The 20862-nt window shown below is 30.1% G+C and overlaps 1 protein-coding gene across 1 annotated transcript; it reads right to left on the reverse strand.

The window, feature by feature from the left end:
* Window positions 1-3462: 3462 nt before the first annotated feature.
* Window positions 3463-6756, reverse strand: LOC109812625 (uncharacterized). Its single transcript, XM_020376616.3, has 9 exons — window positions 6526-6756; window positions 6348-6445; window positions 5919-6033; window positions 5777-5835; window positions 5327-5378; window positions 4889-5000; window positions 4476-4574; window positions 4258-4385; window positions 3463-4144 (listed from the first exon to the last, which is right to left on the reverse strand). The coding sequence occupies exons 1-9, from the start codon at window positions 6699-6701 to the stop codon at window positions 3565-3567; spliced, it is 1419 nt and encodes a 472-aa protein (XP_020232205.1). The 5' UTR covers window positions 6702-6756; the 3' UTR covers window positions 3463-3564.
* Between the last annotated feature and the right edge of the window lie 14106 nt (window positions 6757-20862).

Consider the following 20862-nt stretch of genomic DNA (forward strand, 5'->3'; position numbering starts at 1 on the left):
AATATGATAAGTTGCACTTATTTCAACAAATTTTATGAAAAAAGTTTATTAGAATAAAATAAACCCTTTAAATTTAAAGTAAAATTCAAAATCAAATTTATAAAGAAGCTCTCATAATAAATAATTTTTTTTATAAAATGTATGTTTATTTATTCCAACGAATGCTTGGTTGTTAAAAATGGTAGTGTAATAACTATTAACTTAACCATTTTTTCGATATATTTGTGAGAGAATTTCATATTATAATATGTTGTGAAATTTTTTTAAACATTTTTGTTCATGAAAAGATGCTACTACAAAAGATTGTACTTTTTTTATGCAAGTATATATCTCTTTTATAAAAAGAAGCACATTTTAAAGGTTGTATCATTTTATCAAAAGATAGGGGTGACAAATGAATTCATTTATCTATCATTTATTCAATCTATTTACAAGTAAATCTATCAAATTTATCCATTATAAAAAAAATAATTAATGGATCAGACTTAATTCACCTATTTCATTCTATGGAGGATTGGTGATTGATTCACTACTTTTTCAAAATCCATTGAATTACAATATGATATGTTTATTGGATTGAGAATTTTAAAGACTATTTTGGCATAATTGTTTTTTGTAAATTTTAAAAGATTATATAAGAATGTAATGACTTATAAAGATATGAGACAAAAATAAAATACTTCAAAAATAAAAAAAATTATTTAATTTTATTACATTGCTTTTATGGATGAATTGAATATCTATTAATGAAAAGATTGTTAATGGATGAATTAAATGGATTTTTTTTCTTTAAATAGATTAGATTAGTTGAATTTTTATGTGTATTTTTAGTGGATTTAAATTGATTAATGGATTAATTTATCTGATTCATTATGATTTGCTTAAAAAATTATTTGATCTATCTATTTGCTACCTACAAAAAGATGTCTCTTCACCAAAAATACATGAAATATAAATTTTCTCAAAAAAAATCATGAAATATGTCTATTTGAAGGATTGTATCTTCATTGTCAAAAACATAAAAAGATCGATAAGTGGAACATGAAAATAACAAACAAATACATAAAAATATAAGGAAAAGCAAAACAATGTTATTTTGTTGCATCAAAAAACCACTTTCATCCTTTCCGTTGATGGGTTATTTTATGTTATTTGTTTGAGAGAATATTTTATAAGTGTTATTTTTATAATGTTATTTCACAATCATACTCCACAATGATGAGATATTGTCTGCTTTGAGTTTAAACTCTCACACATATGCAACTCCAAAATGATGAGATATTATTCACTTTGTGTTTAAACTCTCATGATTTTACTTTTGGTCATCACTCGAAAGGTCTCTTAATTATTGAAGTATGTTTGTGTTTTATAAGTTATTATTTTTTCTCTTATTTTTATTGATGCAAGACTTGTTTGTATCCTAACACCCATATGCAAAGAAAACTAAGAAAATCATTATTTTATAAACTACCTTTAACAAATTGCGGGTGTGCAACCTATCCAAATGAACACCAATACATCCTAAAAGAGGTTTATTAGCACATTCTATTACCTCTAATTTCTATAGAATTTGATTGAGCCAATTTGAACTTAAAGGTTGATGTTTTGCATGCACTTTGAAGACTTGCATATTTTCTTCGTCATTTCTTCTTTGTTGCAAGACCATCACTATTAAATACTCATCTCTAATTACTAAGGTTGATCTAATGGTGAATATCGAAATAGTATATACAAGGTCTTAAATTTGAACATGTTGTCATAATAATATCTACAGATTAAAAGAAAAAAATTTTCTCTTTGATATTTCATAACTACAAAACCATTACCATCTAAATGTCATGATATATGTGAAAATTAGAACAATAGATAACACTATATATATATATATATATATATATATATATATATATATATATATATATATATATATATATATATATATATATATATATATATATATATATATATATATGAGTTCACCTATACACTGCTAGTGTAAAGTTTTTTTACACTGACAACCAATTATATCTTTTAATTGTGCCATGTCACTGTTAAAAGTAAATGTGTTTATAGTGACATGGCATAATTAAAAGATATAATTAGTTGCCAGTGTAAAAAAACTTTACACTGCTAGTGTATAGGTGATTAACTATATATATATATATATATATATATTCTAATACTACTAGTGAATAGTAACAAGATTGAAGTGAAAAAAAATACCATCAAGAGATAAATGCCTTTAAAGTCTCAGATGCGGAAGTTGTTAGAGTTATATTATAATATTTGTTTGAGAAGAATATATTTATCCTAAAAGAGGTTCATTAGGACATTCTATTACATATAATTTCTATAGAATTTGATTGACCCAAATTGAACTTAAAAGTCGATACTTTACATACACTTTGAAGACTAACACATTTTCTTTGTCATTTCTTCTTTGTTCCAAGATTATCACAATTAAATACTCATCTCTAACAACTAGGGTTGATCTAGTGGTGGAAATCGGAATAATATATACAAATCTAAAAATTAAATGTGTTGTCATCATAATAATTTCTACGGATTAAAAGAAAAAACCTTTTTCTTTGATATTTCCTTACTACAAAATCATCACCATCTATATGTTCTGATGTACTTGAAGATTAGAACAATAGACAACACTTCATTTATATATTTTTTCTTCTAATACTAGTACTGAATAGTAACAAGATTGAAGTGAAAAAAAAAATTACTATCAAGAGATAAATGCCTTTAAATTCTCAAGCGAGGAGGTTGCTACAATTATGTTAAAGTATTTGTTTAAGAGAGATATATTTACCAAGAGAAGAATTATTATATCTTGTTTCTACGATTATTTACACACACAACTCAACATTAGTTAGATATTGTCCACTTTGAAACTAAATCTTATAATTTTATTTTTATTTATCACTCGAAAGGTCTCTAACTAGTGAAGTGTGTGTTTTATAAACTTTTATTTATCATCTTATTCTAATAATGTAACATCTTATTTATGATCTAACAATCCTTTCCTCAAAAAAAATTAATTTCTCATTCAACAAAATCTATCTCTTATACCACTATTAAGGTTATATAATGATATTTGTCTAAGAGAAATATATTTATCAATAGAATAATTATATATTTTGTTATTTTTGTTGATTATTTACACAAATATCAACATTGATATTTTGAACCTAAACTCTCATGATTTTGTTTTTAATCATTACCTATAAAACTTTTAACCAATATAATATGTGTATTTTATAAACTGATTTCTCTTGTTATTATAACTATTTAGGACCCTATTTATATCCTAACAAAACTCAGGATGTTGAATTGATATGATTGCAAGGTTGTAGATTCTACACAACCATTTGATCTTAGAGGGAAACACGTAAGAATTTGCAACACATTGGCAATTACAAAGAAGGGACTTAGAGAAAACGCCACAAAATCTTTTAATCTTGTATAGCAGACAAATCGATCTATTTTTCAATTAAAAAAGTAAAGCATTTTTTAATTCCTCAACATAAATGGAATCATGCCACAACAAATTTGTCACACATTCCCCGTGTCTCTCAAATCATGCAAGAATTTGCAGGTGTCCCCAAAATAGCACCTCCCACGGGAATAATGTCTACACAGCTGGGTTTGCTTATGGCTTTCTCTGTTGGGCATCATCGGGTGAGAGTAGTTTGCATTTGCCAAAGGCACCCTTTGATGATTCCACCCTGTAAATCCAGTTGCCCCAGCAATGAAAGGGTAGTTTTTCTCGATATTAATAGGTATTTCTCTGAAATGGAGGTTAGCATAGTTGTAGTTTGCACCAAGTGAAGCTCCCCTCATATGATCAGTATTAAAAGTACTCCTACAACCAGTTGTGGGATTCCAAGGTTGCTGATTATGTATGTGGTGAACAGGAAATGATCTAGTTTCCAATTGGTCAGATCCCATTCCCATAGCCATAGTTTTAGAATCAACACATTGTCCGGGTATAACTAGAGGTTTATTAGCCAATGTTTCTTTCCCAATGTGGGCAGATAAACCAGAATTTCGAGATGGAAATTCTGACTTTTCTAGATTAGTGGGTACATTTGTTTCTTGACATTGGTTCCTTGCTGAATCCTTTTTGGAGACCCTGAACATGAAGAATGCATAAGTACATGAAATTATTTTGTATATATAAATAGTTACTACTACTTGCAGTGTTAAGAAGACAGGATACTTTAAATATGATATGAAATCAAGTACCTATTTTCTCTAACTTTTTTCCTCTTCTCCTTTTCTTGTATCCTCGCTTCTCTATCTGCCCTTGCAAAAGATCCCCTTGAGTGTTTTTCCATCAATATTTTCTGCCTTTTTACTTCATCCTCCCATTTCTAAAATTAAAGACACGGTGCATAATATTCATTAAATAATATGGAATAACTCATTGACATCAGAAGGAGAAATGCTTCCAAATGAGGAACCTGTCTCATTGTCTTCAACCTGTAAAGGTTTCGACCTTTAATCAGTAAGGGGTGAAGGGGAGGGAGAGGCTTTTCTCCTTTGCTCCAGAGTACTTCAATCTGTATAAGAACAGGATACGTAGAAGCGTTTTGTTGGCGGAAGAACTAAATAATGATTCAAAGATAATCTATTTGCTAGTGGCTTAATAAAGTATACTCTTATCCAAGAGAGAAAATGTGCATCTTTATTGGGATATATCATATAACAAAATTTCTTTCAAGAAATGGAGACAAGTGACCGGTACCCTTCTTGTACAATAGTAGCCTACTTTTACTTTGCAAATGTATTTAAGGCATTAATTAATTTCTTATACAATACCATAAGGTCAGTATCCAATATCCATCTAAGAGAATTATCTAAAAAAAATTCTCACCGTAAACGTATGCTGTTGCTTAGCAGCACCATAGCTTTCTTTCACTATGCGGCCTGCAACAATCCTTTTGCCACAAGGTGGACCACTGGCACTCCTGGATGCGATGTTGAACCTGAGAAAAAAAATACTGATGAGGAAACTGGAAGAAGATGGGTGTAATTTAGCAATGAACTTCACCAACATCATTAATCTCTCCTTTGGAAGTTAGTCATCCACTAGATAATATATCCAGTGGCATATACACCAGTAAGCATAACAATGCTGTGTATGTCAAGCTTCACATATACACAAACACAATATATATATATATATATATATATATATATATATATATATATATATATATATATTTGCTTTAAAAAAAATCAGTTTAAAAAATCACAGATGTCTTCCACTTATGATGCATTGAGATAGAAAAAGGTAAAAAGAGCAGCTTACATTTCATAGACATTTTGCTCAAACAAAACAACATCACCGGTGCATGCATCACCTGCATAGGGCAAATAATGTTCAAGTTCTCAAGCCTTAGATGATAAAAATTAAAGACCAACAGAGTTTGAGCAAACTGCAGGAATTGTAAAAACAAATATTTATTTGATATTTTTACTAGTGGGGATACTGGTGAATGCTTAATAGATTTCAAAGAAAAAGTACTCAATTAAAAATTTAACTAAAATAAAATTGTTTAGAAAAAACTAATGGGAGAGTGATATCGGACCCTCAATATTCCCGTGGTTAGAATTATCAAGACATTTCTCTCAAACTTAAGAGGAAGTGAGGAACTCAAGGGGGCAGTTTACATGTTATGTTAACCTGAACAAGTAATTTTATAATTTTTAGAAATGCTACATTTAAATCAACATATTTTGAAAAATCACTAGTACTAACCTTTACAATTAAGCACAAAACTAGAAGGTGGATACTTTTTCTCCCCTCCATGTAAAATCCTGAAAATCACAAAGAATCAGAAAAACCATACAATTTTCTTTGAAAAGCTACCAGTTGCACTTGCACGCAAAATATCAATTACTCTAAATGCTCCTTTATGCGTTGTATTAGCGTTTCCTTGTTCCCAGTTAGCCTCAGACCATTCTTCCTCAAATACAACTTGCATTCATCCACTTTCAATTTCTCCACCAGTCCCGCTGCCAACCAAAACAAATGAAAGATAAACATGTTTAATAGAAAAGCTTAAACACACATAACACAACCAAAATCACACATCATGTTCTGTCATCACATTTAAGTAACATCACAAAGTGTTTTTCTTAAGAACCATAGGTATCTTCCACTAGAAGCGTTTCTGTTCGAACCTGATAAGACCAATACGAGCGAACAACACAAAAATTGGTCTAAGAAAAAGCTTGTTAAAAAAAGGGTGTTATTGTATCTAATTGAAGCAAAGAGTAGCTAAAGATTCCATCAGTCACTAAAACCCAAAGAGAAAAAGAAGATTCACCTTCGATTAGTTTTTGAACTTTATCAAAATTCTCTCCATCACGAACAGATGAAGTCGCTTCCAACACCTCCTCACCAAGACCCTTATCTTCGACAACGCTGCAAGAACCAAATTTCGACAAAGTAAGGCTTAAAAATGGGATTTTAAATAATGGGGTGGAATAGAATAAGGAGATTACCGCGCTGTTTTTGGGTTGTGCTTAAGTGAAAAGTTAGAGAAGTTGATTTGGGTTTCTTCGTGCACGTCGAAATCGGGGTCTTCATAATCGGAATCGCCCCATTCGGGATCCGCGTCGGATCCTTCAGAATCAGTGGTGATTTCGTGCAACTCCAGAGCCGAATCTTTGGTCGCCATTGATGAATGGAACTCTGCAGAGTTTCGGCAATATAAAAATGGAGCGAGTAACCGTTGCAAAATAGGGTTTTAAAATTTGGTGAAATAAATATATTGTAGTCAGATTAAGATTAATAATAATATAATTTATATTTATCTATACTAATATATGAGATACTTTTTGGTAATTACATTGATTTTTACTTTTTTTATTATTATATTTTTTATTTAAAAAAATTAGAAAAAAATATTTTTTATTTAAATTTAAGAATTTAAAATTAATGAATCTATATTTTTATATTAATATATAAAAGATATTACTTTTAATAACTACTTTTAGTTTCTATTTTTTATTTTATTTATTTATTTATTTTATATATATTTTTTAATATAATGTAAGTACGGAATACTTTTTTTCTGCTAGTAAAGAATAATTAAGTTTTTATTACTGCCAAAAGAATAATAATTAAGTTAAAATATAATTAATTTTTTGACTTAAATATGTTTTTAAGTTCTTATAAAATTGATGATTTTATTTGGTCTTTTTATTTTTATTTTATTTTATTTTTCATCCTTTTAAAATTTATAAATACTTTTTTTTTGCTCTTTGTAAAATAATTAAATTTTGATTTTGATCCTTGTAAAATATTTTTCTTTGATTTTTATCTCTCTAAAATCTAAACAAATTATTTTTAATCCTTAATGTTCATTTTAAGATAGATAAATAATATTTATTTTATGGATCTATAAATTTTTTTAAAAATGTTAAATATCGATATAATATTAGTAATGATTTTTAATAAATAAAGTAGTTAGAAAATGATCACATAAAAATAGGGATTAAAAATAATAATTTTAATTTTATAAGGATGAAGAAAAAGAAAAATTTTACAAGTACTAAAATCAAAACTTGTTAATTTTATAGGAACTAAAAACATATTTAAATTTTAATTTTTTCTTTTAAAAGGCCTATTGAAATTCATAATTTATTTATTTTGTATTCAATATTGGTGATTAATTCTCGTTGCGCATGTCCACATGCACATATTAATATTTCTTATTTAAAAATTTAAATCATATTAGAATTATTTAAAATTTTAAGTTGGATATTTAAAATTATAAAAGAATTCAATTATTTTATGATTATATTATAAATAAAAATAAATTTTACTAATCTTATAATATTGAAAATTTATAAACAATATTTTAAATAATTTAAAATAAAAAAGTAATTAAATTAGATGTAATTAAAATTTTATTTTATTTATAACTTTAGTTTCAACTCATTTTTTTTATTTCAATTATTTTAAATTTTAAAAATATTTGTAAAAATATTGAAATGTAATCAAACAAATGTCTAAATGTTCTAAAGAATAATATTTGTTAAATATAATGTTTCAAAGAAATAAATGTCCTAAAGAGTTTTTAAAGTATAATAGGTGTAATGCGATAATAAATTCACCAATTAGTCAAACAATTCCTTGCATGATGATTACTGGAATATCATATGATCAAGAGTTTCCTTCTCTTGATAGAAAGATTGATCCAATTACCAAGATCACCACATACGAGTATTCTATAAGGTTTTTAATTTTTGATGAAAGTGTTTTGAGAATATTTCTGGGAGGAGGAGGTGGCTTACATGATCTTCCTTTCCATTAATCATCCTCTTTGTTGCTGGTACCTCATGAATGTTGTCAGTACTCATAACCAGGATCGCACATATTAGGATCTACATCCTATATGAAGTGACCATTCACCTTATCAAAGTAAATAATTCTTCCACTAGGGTGAACAACATAAATAGGAATCATTCCTTCCTCTATAAATGGAAGAATCATCATTGATTGGAAAATTTAGAATGAATTGTTGTTAGAGGCTTCATTAGGTCTCTCAAAGATGGCCTTTACATAAATGAAGTGTATTTTTAGGGAAACTTTGGAAATTATTCTCTATATAAGAGTTGTAAACTTCAACTTGCCAGACATCTCTATGAAATTAACAACTATCATCCTAAATCACCTGATTCTAATCAGGAAAGTTTGTCTCAAAGACCCAATGACTATTATCCCAACAATAGGATAGTTCCTTCCAACTTTTCTCAAGAGACAAATTTTTTAAGTCCACATAAAAAATTTATGTTCCAAATGAAAATTCCAGAAAGTTAGAGATCTGACAGATGATTACAATGTAGAGTTAATGGAAGCGATAATGCATAAGACTATATATCCTTATCATCATCTTGTGTATAGAAGTTTGACTTAATCAAAAGTACGACAATACATCTTTTCACTTTCAACCAAATCAGACTAAAATGATAGTTTAACATGTTAAAGATGTCATTATGGTGTATAGATAAGGTTAGGTAAAACTTTTTGTCATGTCACCACCTATCCTAGAAAATGTTCTCATATACATAAATGATATTTTGTTAATCTCCAAGGATATGGATTCTCACAAAACTTCAACTTTACATAGCAGAATAAATTCTTGATTTCTTGAATCAATCTCTAACAATAAAGCAAATTCAACAATATATGGGGATACTCTTGTATTCAAGCTATGAAATTGATCTTGTCACGCAATTCCTAAATTATGGTACCATTCTTTCAAAGTACCAGTAATTCTACAACAAAATTATTTAATAACTTTGTAGGAACCAACATCCTTCATAAGTTTGGCATATAACCTTCTCAACCTATCCTTTTAAACTCACCATTTTCTCTTCCCAAAAATATTTTCAAAACACTTTCATCAAAAATAAAAAATGTTATAAAATACTATGATTTGGAAGATACTCAAATCCTAGAAACATTTACTCCTTTGCTGAGTCCCTATAATATTTTTAGAAGACAAAGATTTACTCTCAAATTTATCTCCAAACTCATATGTACCAGAATATCTTATGTTAAAGAATATGTCCAATCTTCTAGAATAGGTAAATGTTCTCTGGTTGCCACCTTTAAAGAACAAGAGCTCCAATAACAACTGCTATTGTATTCATGCTATGATGTTGATCTTATTGCATAACTCCTAAATTATGGTACCATTATTTCAATGTACTAGTCATTCTATAGAAAAATTCTTCAATAAAATTGTAGGAATCATCCTTCATAAGTTTGGTATCCGATCTTCTAGAATGGATCAATGTTCTTTGCTTGCCACCTCTAAAAAACAATATGTAAATATAGAGATTCCTCGAGAACATATCAGACAATGACAACATGAAGGCTAGATTCACCTTCATTGTGGAGCAATTAGATTGATTATTTCTCTTCATGGAAGAAAAGGTCTACCTACCTCGACCCGAGTCTCTCTTTTAGACTCTAGCTACCTCGACTATGAGAACATTGTTATTGGGACTATCCTAACTACATTACATGTTGGAAGTGTAGCCCTAAGTATCTTTCCTAACTATAATGTTAGTTTCAAAGATCCCACTATTCCAAGAGACTGAAGGTTCAAGTATAAATCACTATAGTGGACCAAATAATTGATACCTTGTTAGTCATTCTTTATCACTAGATAATCTATAGACTATAGGACCATGCCGTCAATCTCATTACCTACTAGCAATGATGGTCTTCTATTTGTCCTAGCCAACATCCAAGAGGAGACTTCTTCAATCATTCAGATCCCTAGGAACATATTTAGGCAACAATTATAAAAAATTATTCATTTAGAATGGGTGACTAATTATGAAAAACTACATGAACACAAAAAGTCAATACAATCTTCAAAAAAGGATTTTAGAAGGTTTGTAGATGGAAGTGCAAAAACCATCTTCAAGAGACTTGATGAAGCCTCTAGTAACGATTCATCCTCAATTTTCTAGTCAATGATTATTTATGGTATGGTCTTGTAGTCTCTAAATTATCTAGTGATGAAAAATGACTAACAAGGAATCAACTATTTGGTCCACTCCAATGACTTGGACTCGAAATTTTAGTCTTTGTGGAACAGTGAGATTTTTTAGACAAACATTATAGTTAGAAAAGAAGGTTAGGACTACACTTCCAGCATGTAGTGTAGTTAAGATAGTCCCAATAACGACGTTCTCATAGTGGAGGTAGCTAGAGTTTAAAAGAGAGACTCGAGCTGAGGTAGGTAGTCCTCTTCCAGGAAGAGAAAATAATCAGTCTAATTGCTTCATAATGAAGGTGAGTGTAGCCTTCATGTTGTCAAATTGTAATAAGTTCTCGACGAATCTCAATATTAACATATTGTTCTTTAGAGGTGACAACCAAAGAATATTGATCCATTTTAAAAGACTAGACATATTCTTTAACATTAGGTCTTCTAGTAAAGATGATTCTAAAGATAGATCTGAGAGTAGATATTTGTCTTCTGAAAATATTATAAGGACTAAGCAAAAGAGTAAATGTTTTTGAGATTTGAGCATCCTCAAGAACATATGAGTTTTCTATGAGGTTTTCGATTTTTGATGAAAGTATTTTAGAAATGATTTTGGGAAAAGAAAGGGATGAGTTTAAAAGGATAGGCTGAGAAGGTTGGTTTTTAGAGTTAGAGTCTTTCATGTTTTTTTAAGAACCTCTCTTACTACTCCTCCATACTCAACACCATCTAGAGACAAATTTGAGCCCTCCATGGCATTACTATGTCTTACTACGAGCATTATATGCATATTTTTCATAAAATAAGAGAATCGTTAAATTGGATCATAGATCAAAAGTTTTATAAAACACAAGATCCCTATAAAAGACAAGTGTATAACATACTTGCATTTATGTGTGGGACTAATAATATCAACAATATACTTTATGTTTTTAGAAAGAATAAGAAGATTAAAAGAAATTCATTTGTGAAGGAAACATTTTTTCATTCAACAAAGTCTACTTTCATCCTTCATATAATCCTCCATTTCTAGAAGAAGAAATCCACTATAGTCAAAATATGTTACATCACACTGTCTAACTTTTCCTAACTTTGATATCACATCACATTAGCTAACTTTGACATTACATTGTCTAACTTTGTCCTTATATTGTCTTATCTTTACATGATACATAACTTTCTATGGCACCTTATTTATAACACGTGATAATGGTGATATGAAGAAAACTTCTACCTAACCTTATCTATACACCATAGTGACATCTTTAATTCTTGAGATTCCCACATGCTACATCTGTCATTTTAGTCTAATCTAGCAGAAAGTGAATTGATGTATTGTCTTACTTTTGACCAAGTCAAACTTTCATACATAAGATGATGATAAAGATATCTAGTTTTATGTATTATCTCTTCCATTAACTCTGCATTGTAATCATTTTTCAGATCTTCAACATTTTGGAATTCTTCATTTGGAACATAGAATTCTAATGTAGGCTTAAAAAACCTGGCCTTTTGAGAAAAGCTAGAAGGAATTATCCTGTTGTTGGGATAACAATCATTGGGTCTTTGAGATGAACTTGCTTGATTAACATTTGGTAGTTCAGGATGATAGTTGTTAATTTCATAGAGATATACGACAAGTTGAAGTTTATAATTCTTATGTAGAGGATAATTTTCAAAGTTTCCCCCAAAAATAGGTTTCATTTTTGGACCATAATTGGTTAACAAAATAGCTCAAAGATTGCCCCAAAAGGAGTTTCAAGATTAAATATTGCAGCTGGAGTATGCTTGTACCTCATAGCTTCATGTGTGAAGTGATAACAATGAGATTTAGCATATTGTAGTGTTAAGTCAGAAGAAGAAACTCCCAACAAAGTTTTGAGTGAGACAAATATAATACATGTTATCTCTAACAAGTGTGTTAGTGTTTCAAAAAGACTCAGAAGAAAGAAGAACAAGCATATGCATCAGACGATACAAGACGATAGACGAAAGGCCAACATAAGCATCCAACAAGCCAAATCAAGAACAAGACAAAAGCGCGTCAAGCACAACCTAAAGCGAAACATAAATACTCAAACGAAGGTTGGTCAAAGATTAAAAAGAAAGTCAACTGAATAATCAGACGAAGAACAGTACAGACTGATAAGCATTTCGGATGAAAATGAAAGTCTGTTCATATCCAAATTAACCAAACCAAAGGAAGTCAAAGCATTAATGACTAATGCTCATAAGGAAGTCAAGGCTTGAGACGCACGTGGACTACTAGACGTAGACAAAGATTTCCATAAAAACATATGAAGAATCAAGTCTCAAAGGACAAATCAAAACATCGTCTATACCCATAAAAGGACTTACAAGACTATCAAACGATGAAAAAGAAGAAGAAAAGTAATTACAAAACGTCAAATCCTGAGTGTGTCAGAAAAAAGACACCTACTTTTCTGATAAAGATAACGTCTCTACAGCTAATCCCTAGGTTTTTGTGAAAGTCAGAATCTGCAGATTCAGAACAATATACACATTGTTCATAAATAGGAAGCAACATTTAATGCAAGATCAAGTGCATTAAATGAAAAGATCAAACTAATCATGAACGACTATATCAACTTCAACAGACAAATGCAACGAACAAATTTTATAAGCCTATAAGTATGCAATAACCTCAAACCGAAAGAGGTTGGTAAGAAGCAACGAAAGAATGACTATAGGCATTGCCTTGAGCTTTTAACATTAAGCACCAAAAGTAATATCAAGCCCAAAAGAAAAATAGAGAAATCAGAGATCGATTCTTCATAGTCAAATCTATAATGTATCATTGTATTCATCTCTGCAGTCTAAGGTGTTCCAAGCGTATCTTAGGAAGGAGACCTTAGTGAGTGTTGTAATCTTATGTATCCTCTTTGTAAAGAGTAACCCACACACTCAAAATCTCTATAGGACTAAGGTAGTGAAACCTTAGAGAGTGTAGATCATATATGTATCCTCTCTGTGAGAGTAACCCAAATACTCAAACCTGATTATACGTCTATCACTTGTAAAGCCTGAAGAGGCTAGGAAAAGAATACTTGTAAAGCCTGGAGAGGCTAGTCAAAGAATACTCACTATGAGCCAGAAGTGGTTGATAAGAATATACTAGTGCTGATGAGTAAAGCTGGTGAGCCTAGAGAGGTCGAGAATACTCTTGTCCTATGAAGCAACTCAGGCCTCGGTTTCTTGCCATTGGAGAACTTTGACGTGGCAACATTGAGTTGCTTGAAGAAGAGAGAGAGATACTTCCTCAAGCAACCGTTCCTTACTAGATTTTAAGCATATTTTATTGAACATATTTGGGAACGTTTCAAAAATAATAATCATGAAAATTAATTTCGTATAATGTTTATGTATTTACTATTGCTTTATTTTATTTTTAATATCTACTTATTGTGTATTTTTTTCGTAATTTATTTTCTTTCATTGTAGTGCAATTATCCTTTTTAATAAAAATTTAAATTTAGTTCATAAATGATTAGAAAAAAAATTCTAAAAATTGAATTTCTTAAAGTTTCTTATCATTGGAGTAAATTTGTGTTTGAGTTGCTTAATGTTGACATGGCATACTAGGGACCACTTTTTTCATTTTTTAATGCATGAAGCAACTCAAATGAGTTGCTTCCATTGGAAATGCCCTTAGTGAGTGTTGTAATCTTATGTATCCTCTTTGCAAAGAGTAACCCACACACTCATAATCTCTATAGGACTAAGATAGTGAAACCTTAGAGAGTGTAGATCATATATGTATCCTCTCTGTGAGAGTAACCCAAACACTCAAACCTGATTATACGTCTATCACTTGTAAAGCCTGAAGAGGCTAGGAAAATAATACTTGTAAAGCCTAGAGAGGCTAGTCAAAGAATACTCACTGCGAGCCAGAAGTGGCTGATAAGAATATACTAGCGCTGGCGAGTGAAGCTGGTGGGCTTGGAGTGGTTGAGAATACTTGGACCAGGAGTGGTTCTAACCTGGGTGGTCCATAATACTCACTGCTAGCCAGAAGTGGCTGATAAAAATATACTAGCGATGGTGAGTGAAGCTGGCGGGCCAGGAGTAGTCGAGAATACTTGAAGAATCAGAAGTGATTTAAGAATACTAGAGCTGGTGAGTGAAGCTAGCCAACCAGGAGTGGTTGAGAATACTCGTGACCAGGAGTGGCCGTGATCGGGATGGTCTAGAATACTCAAGGCTTGGGGAGGTCAAGAATACTTGGACCAGGAGTGATTCTGACCTGGATGGTCCATAATACTCAATACTAGCCTGAAGAGGCTGATAAGAAGATACTAGCGTTGATGAGTGAAGTCAACGGGTCAGAAGTGGTCGAAAATACTTTTGTACTTTATTGAATATTTAGTGGAACCCTTCAATTGAAGGAGACTAGAAGTAGCTCAATTTGAGTGAACCAGTATAAAAACGCGCTCTGAAATTTTAAATGATTTAGACGCACTTTATTCGGTTGGTTTTAAATATTGAAAACTTCATCCAATGTCTATCGTGTATTAAAACTATATTTAGACGAAAACCACATGTGTTTAACATCATTCAATAGAATGGTTTTTCTCTTCAGAAATGTTTTCTCTGAGCAGACGATGAAATTTCCAGACATGTTAAACCTATCCTAGGTAGTCCGTATCTAATATTCACCAACATCATTTTATAGGACGAAAGAAAGTCTTCTTGCAAAAAGTTTTTGAAATTCCATTGTTCACAAAAAACACATATTCAACCCCCCTTTCTATGTGTTTTCCGTCTAACTTCATGTAGGATATTAGTAGGTGAACTAGGTGTTAATCCTAGTGGGAAATTTTTAGTTACTTTGGCTTTGGTTGATAAAGACTTCACCATGAATATCAAAAGGAAACTATAAGTATTAGTGATCAAGTAAATCATTCTTCAAGGCTTTGAGAGAAAATCAGGAGTGACATTTTAATTTCCTTTAATATGTTTAATAGAGAAGACATACATGGAGAACCAATCTTTTAATCAGATAATTTGAAGATCAAGAGGCACTTTTTTTGAATTCGAAGATCTTTGAAAAAGATAAATTATCCATTTGAAGCTTAAATTGTATCCTCTTAAATGAAAATTGAACTTTTTAATTTCATTTTTAACAACCAAAGCCTCCTTGAAGGTAGTGTGGGAATGCTTTTTAGCTTCTCTGAATTGTCCACTGGCATGTCTACAATAAAAAATTTTATTGTTGATTTCTTCAATAAGAACAACTTCCCATAAATGATCACTTGCATTAGTTTGAAGGATTCCTGTTCCCATTCCTAGAATTTTTAGTGCTGGAGAAGTTTGTGCAATCTTTTTTAACTCTTAGACAACTCGAGTTTGTTCTGATCCCTATGGTGGAGGATTATTTTTCAAGAGCTTTGATAATTGATTGATATATTTGGTTTCTTGAGGAGTGAAGTCTTGAATATAATTGAGAATCCCCCAAAAAATTTTAATCTTCTTTATTGTTAAGGATTGATTCGAGAAATTGAGAAGTTCTTCAACTATGTAAGGATGAGGTAAGTTCCTTAGGAAAAATGCATTCCAAGAAAATAAATCACAAATTGTGCTAGATGAAATTTCTTCACGCACAACATGATACCATATTGATATGCTATTTCAAAGAATTGATTCAAAAGGTACTCGTGAGAATCCATATCCTTAGAGAATAACAAAATATCATCTATATAGATGAGAACATTTTCTAGGATATAGGTTTAAAGATTTTGGTCATCACCTTTAGAAACAATGAAGGAGCTACCTTGAGGCCAAAAGGTAATACCTTCCATTGATACTATGCATTGGGAATGTATAAGGAAATTTTATGTCTATCAGCTGGATCAATACCCAATTACCAAAATCTAGACTTGAGATCAAAATTTGTGAAAATATTTGCCTTTTTGAGGAAGACAGACAAAGATGAATCCTTACAAATACGGAACTTATCATCTTTTAGAAAATGATTAAGAGGTTTATAATCAATAACCACCTTTTTTTCCCCAAAGCTATTTTGATCTCTTTTCAACATAGAAAGCTTAACAAGCCCAAATTGATTTTGTGGGTTTAATGAGACCTTGTCTAAGCAATTCACTACATTCTTGTTTGGCTAATTGAATATCTAAAGGAGTCATTCCTAGATAAGCGACCTTCATAGGATTGACATCTTCATTAAGTTTGAAAATGAGTTGAATGAAGAAATCTTCATTCTTCCATAAAGTATTTACATGAGAGAATTCTTCATGACTATTAACACACATAAAGACTATATTACTTTTTATTTCAACAAACTCAGAAGGAGACTCAATTAAGGAGAACAATCTCATTACTTTAATGAAGGGTTTGAATTCTCTTTTGATTTTTATCTTAATGGGATGTAGTTGAAGTTTGTTTGCAACAATGTAAACATCCATGCCAATCAAGATATCCTTAGTTGGCAATTTTCTCCCAATTACTTTTGACCAAACAATGCATTTTAGAAAGAATATAATTCCAACAGGGGCTTTTGTAATCAGATCTATCTGGAACATTTCCCATCAACTACAACAAAATAAGCTACTTCTTTTTTCCAAAATATTTTTGGGAGAATATTTGGACTCATCATGGTTTTTTGTGCCCCTGTATTCATGTAAGCAGTGGCTTTATTGACAAAAAAAATTAACGTAATAATTCTTTGAATTGAGATGTTGTTCTATAAAAAAGAAAAGAATTTGACAAGAATTTTTAAAGAATGAGTCAAAGATTTTATCTCCTAAATGGTCTCGATGATCCTAGATGGTTTAGAGGTGGGGAATGAATCATTCTATGATTCTTCTAATGATGAAGCCAATTCTTCTCCTCACAAATCTAATAGTTCAAAACCTAATTATGGACCTTGGTTTACTCAATCTCTCATTACCTACCAATAATGATGGTGCTCTATTTTTCCTATCCAACAACCAAGAGGAGACTCATTTGATCATTCAAATTCCTAAGAATATCTTTAAGCAACAATTATAAGAATTCATTCATTTAGAATGGGTGACTAATCAGGCAAAGTTGCATGAACATAAAAAGCCAATATAGTTGTCAAAAGTGACTTTCAAAAGGCCTGTAGATAGGATTGTAAAAACCATATTCAAGAGACCTGAAAGCCTTTCTTATTTTTCCTTTAGAAAACTTGTATAACTTTTTTTTTTTGTGTTGAGCAAGAACAAGTTTTATCCTTGAATTTGATCTCTAAATAGAACTTTTTATAGGCTTTGTTGTTTTTAGATTTCTAATTCATGATATTAGAAACATATTGATGTTGTTTGCAAAGCTTATCTAGCCTCTAGAGTCATTTGATTAATTTGGCCCATAGTCATGGTTGAGAAGTCCTTTCGAGAAGCCATAGTCATTATGTTAAGATTACGTCCTTGTAATTATTGCCTAGAGATGTTCCTAGGGATCTGAATGATCGAAGGAGTCTCCTCTTAGTTGTTGGCAAGGAGAAATAGAGCACCATCAATACCTACATGTATGAGGTAATAATAATGAGATTTAGTATACTGTGAGATATCAATAGGTGAAATAGGTGTTAATCTTGGTGGAAAATCTTTAGTTACTTTGACTTTGGTTGGAAAAGGCTTCACCATGAATATCAAAGGGAAACTATGAGTAGTAGTGATCAACTAAATCATTCTTCTAGGCCTTGAGAGATCCATACTCTTTATTGTCTTCTCCTCGTCCTACATTCCATTTTCCTTTTCAAAAATCACTTACTTACTTTTTCCCGCAACCAAAGTCCTCATAGACCTTACCCACACAACTTACAGACCAAAACCTAATCTTGAACCTTCATTAGAGAAACTAAGACCTTCTAAACACTCAAGGAGCTAAATACTTTATCTACAAATTCTTTAGAATCACCTCAAAAGACACAACCAATTTTCAAGAGGGAGTACATATGGTATGAATGCTAGACTTACTCCGTTCAATAACTCATGTTCTACATCAAATTTTAACGATCCAACCGTTGAATTTAAAGTTCTTAATGTACAGATCAAAGCTGTAAATTTTAAAAAAATTTGAAAATCATTTGATACTTTGTTTCATTAATTCAAATCAATGTATAAAATGAATTTATGATTATCCGTCAATTTGAATTAATGAAGTGAAGTATTAAATAATTTTGAAATTTTTTAAAAATTTGGAGACTTAATCTATGCATTAAGAACTTTAAATTCAACGGTTGGATCGTTGAAATTTGATGTAGAATATGAGTTATTGAACGGAACAAATCTAGGTAGACTTACTCCTGGAGTAAACGGATCCATTCTCTCTCTCTCTCTCACACATACACATAGACACACAGACACACACATACAACCATATATATATATATATATATATATATATATATATATATATATATATATATATATATATATATATATATATATATATATATATATGAGGAGGGATCATTTTACTCCAGGAGTAAGTCTACCTAAACTTACTCCGTTCAATAACTCATGTTCTATATCAAATTTCAACGATCCAACCGTTCAATTTAAAGTTCTTAATGCTGCAAATTTTTAGAAAATTTAAAAATCATTTAATACTTCATTTCATTAATTTAAATTGACGAATGATTTTTAAATTTTCTAAAAATTTACAGATTTGATCCATTAAGAACTTTAAATTGGAAGGTTGGATTGTTGAAATTTGATGTAGAACATGAGTTATTAAACGGAACAAGTCTACAAACTTACTTGAGTAAAATGATCCCTCCTCTCTCTCTCTCTCTCTCTCTCTCTCTCTATATATATATATATATATATATATATATATATATATATATGGGGAATGCTAACGTACTCCCACCTATTTTTTAGTGGGAGTATGTTAGCAACCTACACCAATTTTTTAGGACAAACAAACCACTCATTTATTTTAATTTGGTTAATTCGTATAAATGATATTATAGTAATTTAATTTAATTTTAAATGAAAATAAAAATATTTTCTTTCTCTTATTAATTTCATTCTCCAATTCATTTATCTCTCTTATTAAATTTCTTCTCCAACTCATTTCTCTTTCTTATTAAATTCTTTCTCTAACTTATTTATCTCTCTCCTATAAATTCTTTCTCTAACTTATTTATCTCTCTCCTATTAAATTCTTTCTTTAACTCATTTCTCTCTCATTTCTCATGATGTCTCACTCCTCTCTCTCTGAACAAGTAAAAATTAATTAATAGAAAAAATAAATGATTTAGAGAATGAAATTAATAAGAAAGAGAAAATATTTTATTTTTATTTAAAATTAAATTAAATTACTATAATATCCTTTGTACGAATTAACCAAATCAAAATAAATGAGTGGTTTTTTGTCCTAAAAAATTGGTGTAGGTTGCTAACATACTCCCACTAAAAAATAGGTGGGAGTACATTAGCATTCCCCTATATATATATATATATATATATATATATATATATATATATATATATTACCATGAGAAAAGGTATTTTTTAACCCATTAACTCTTATTTTTCTCTTGTAACTCTTTCCAACATATTCAAATAGTTTTTTTTTGTTCGTCCCTGGAGTATCCACCGCCGATAGCAGTGACTAATCTCCTCGCTACCATATTCATATTCATATTCAAATAGTTTAACAAATATTCATATTATTCATATGTAAAGTAGATTTATTTTTTACGTGCTTATTAACAAGGCGATGATAACGATAAGGTACTCATATTATTACCTAAATACTTTTAATTACATATAATGTAAGCTACTCTAATTTAATTTTAGTATAATAAATGTTTTTAAAATAATTTGTTTTAGTTTTGTTATACCTTATTTTTAATTTATATTATCAAATATGTATATGAGTACTCAAGGATACTCACGAATAATAAAAAATTCGAGAACATTCATTTAACAGATACCTGAGCAAATATTATATACAATAATAAAATTCGTAATTATTCAGTAATTTAACCTTGAAGTAATTAGTTTCCATCGGTCGGTGGAGGATATCCTCAGCATAAATAAATACCAAATGTGTCGTAAAGGCGTGAAGGAAGATGATTTTTTAATGACATTGAGGTTATGAAATTGAAGTACATTGTTTGACTACAACATACCGTAAACAAGTGACAGACCATGTCCCTTGTCATGTGTTTGGCGTAATCAGAATCACAATTAAGATGCAAAACAAAGTTATTTGACTAATTTAAGTTCCCAAGTCATTTTGGATCCTCTCGAATTAGTTCCCTTTAGAACCCAAATATGCTTTCGTTCAGAGGACTGCTGCTAGGATTTAATCA

Source organism: Cajanus cajan, chromosome 5 (assembly GCF_000230855.2).
Source record: "Cajanus cajan strain Asha chromosome 5, NIPB_CcT2T_4, whole genome shotgun sequence".
Classification (NCBI taxonomy): domain Eukaryota; kingdom Viridiplantae; phylum Streptophyta; class Magnoliopsida; order Fabales; family Fabaceae; genus Cajanus; species Cajanus cajan.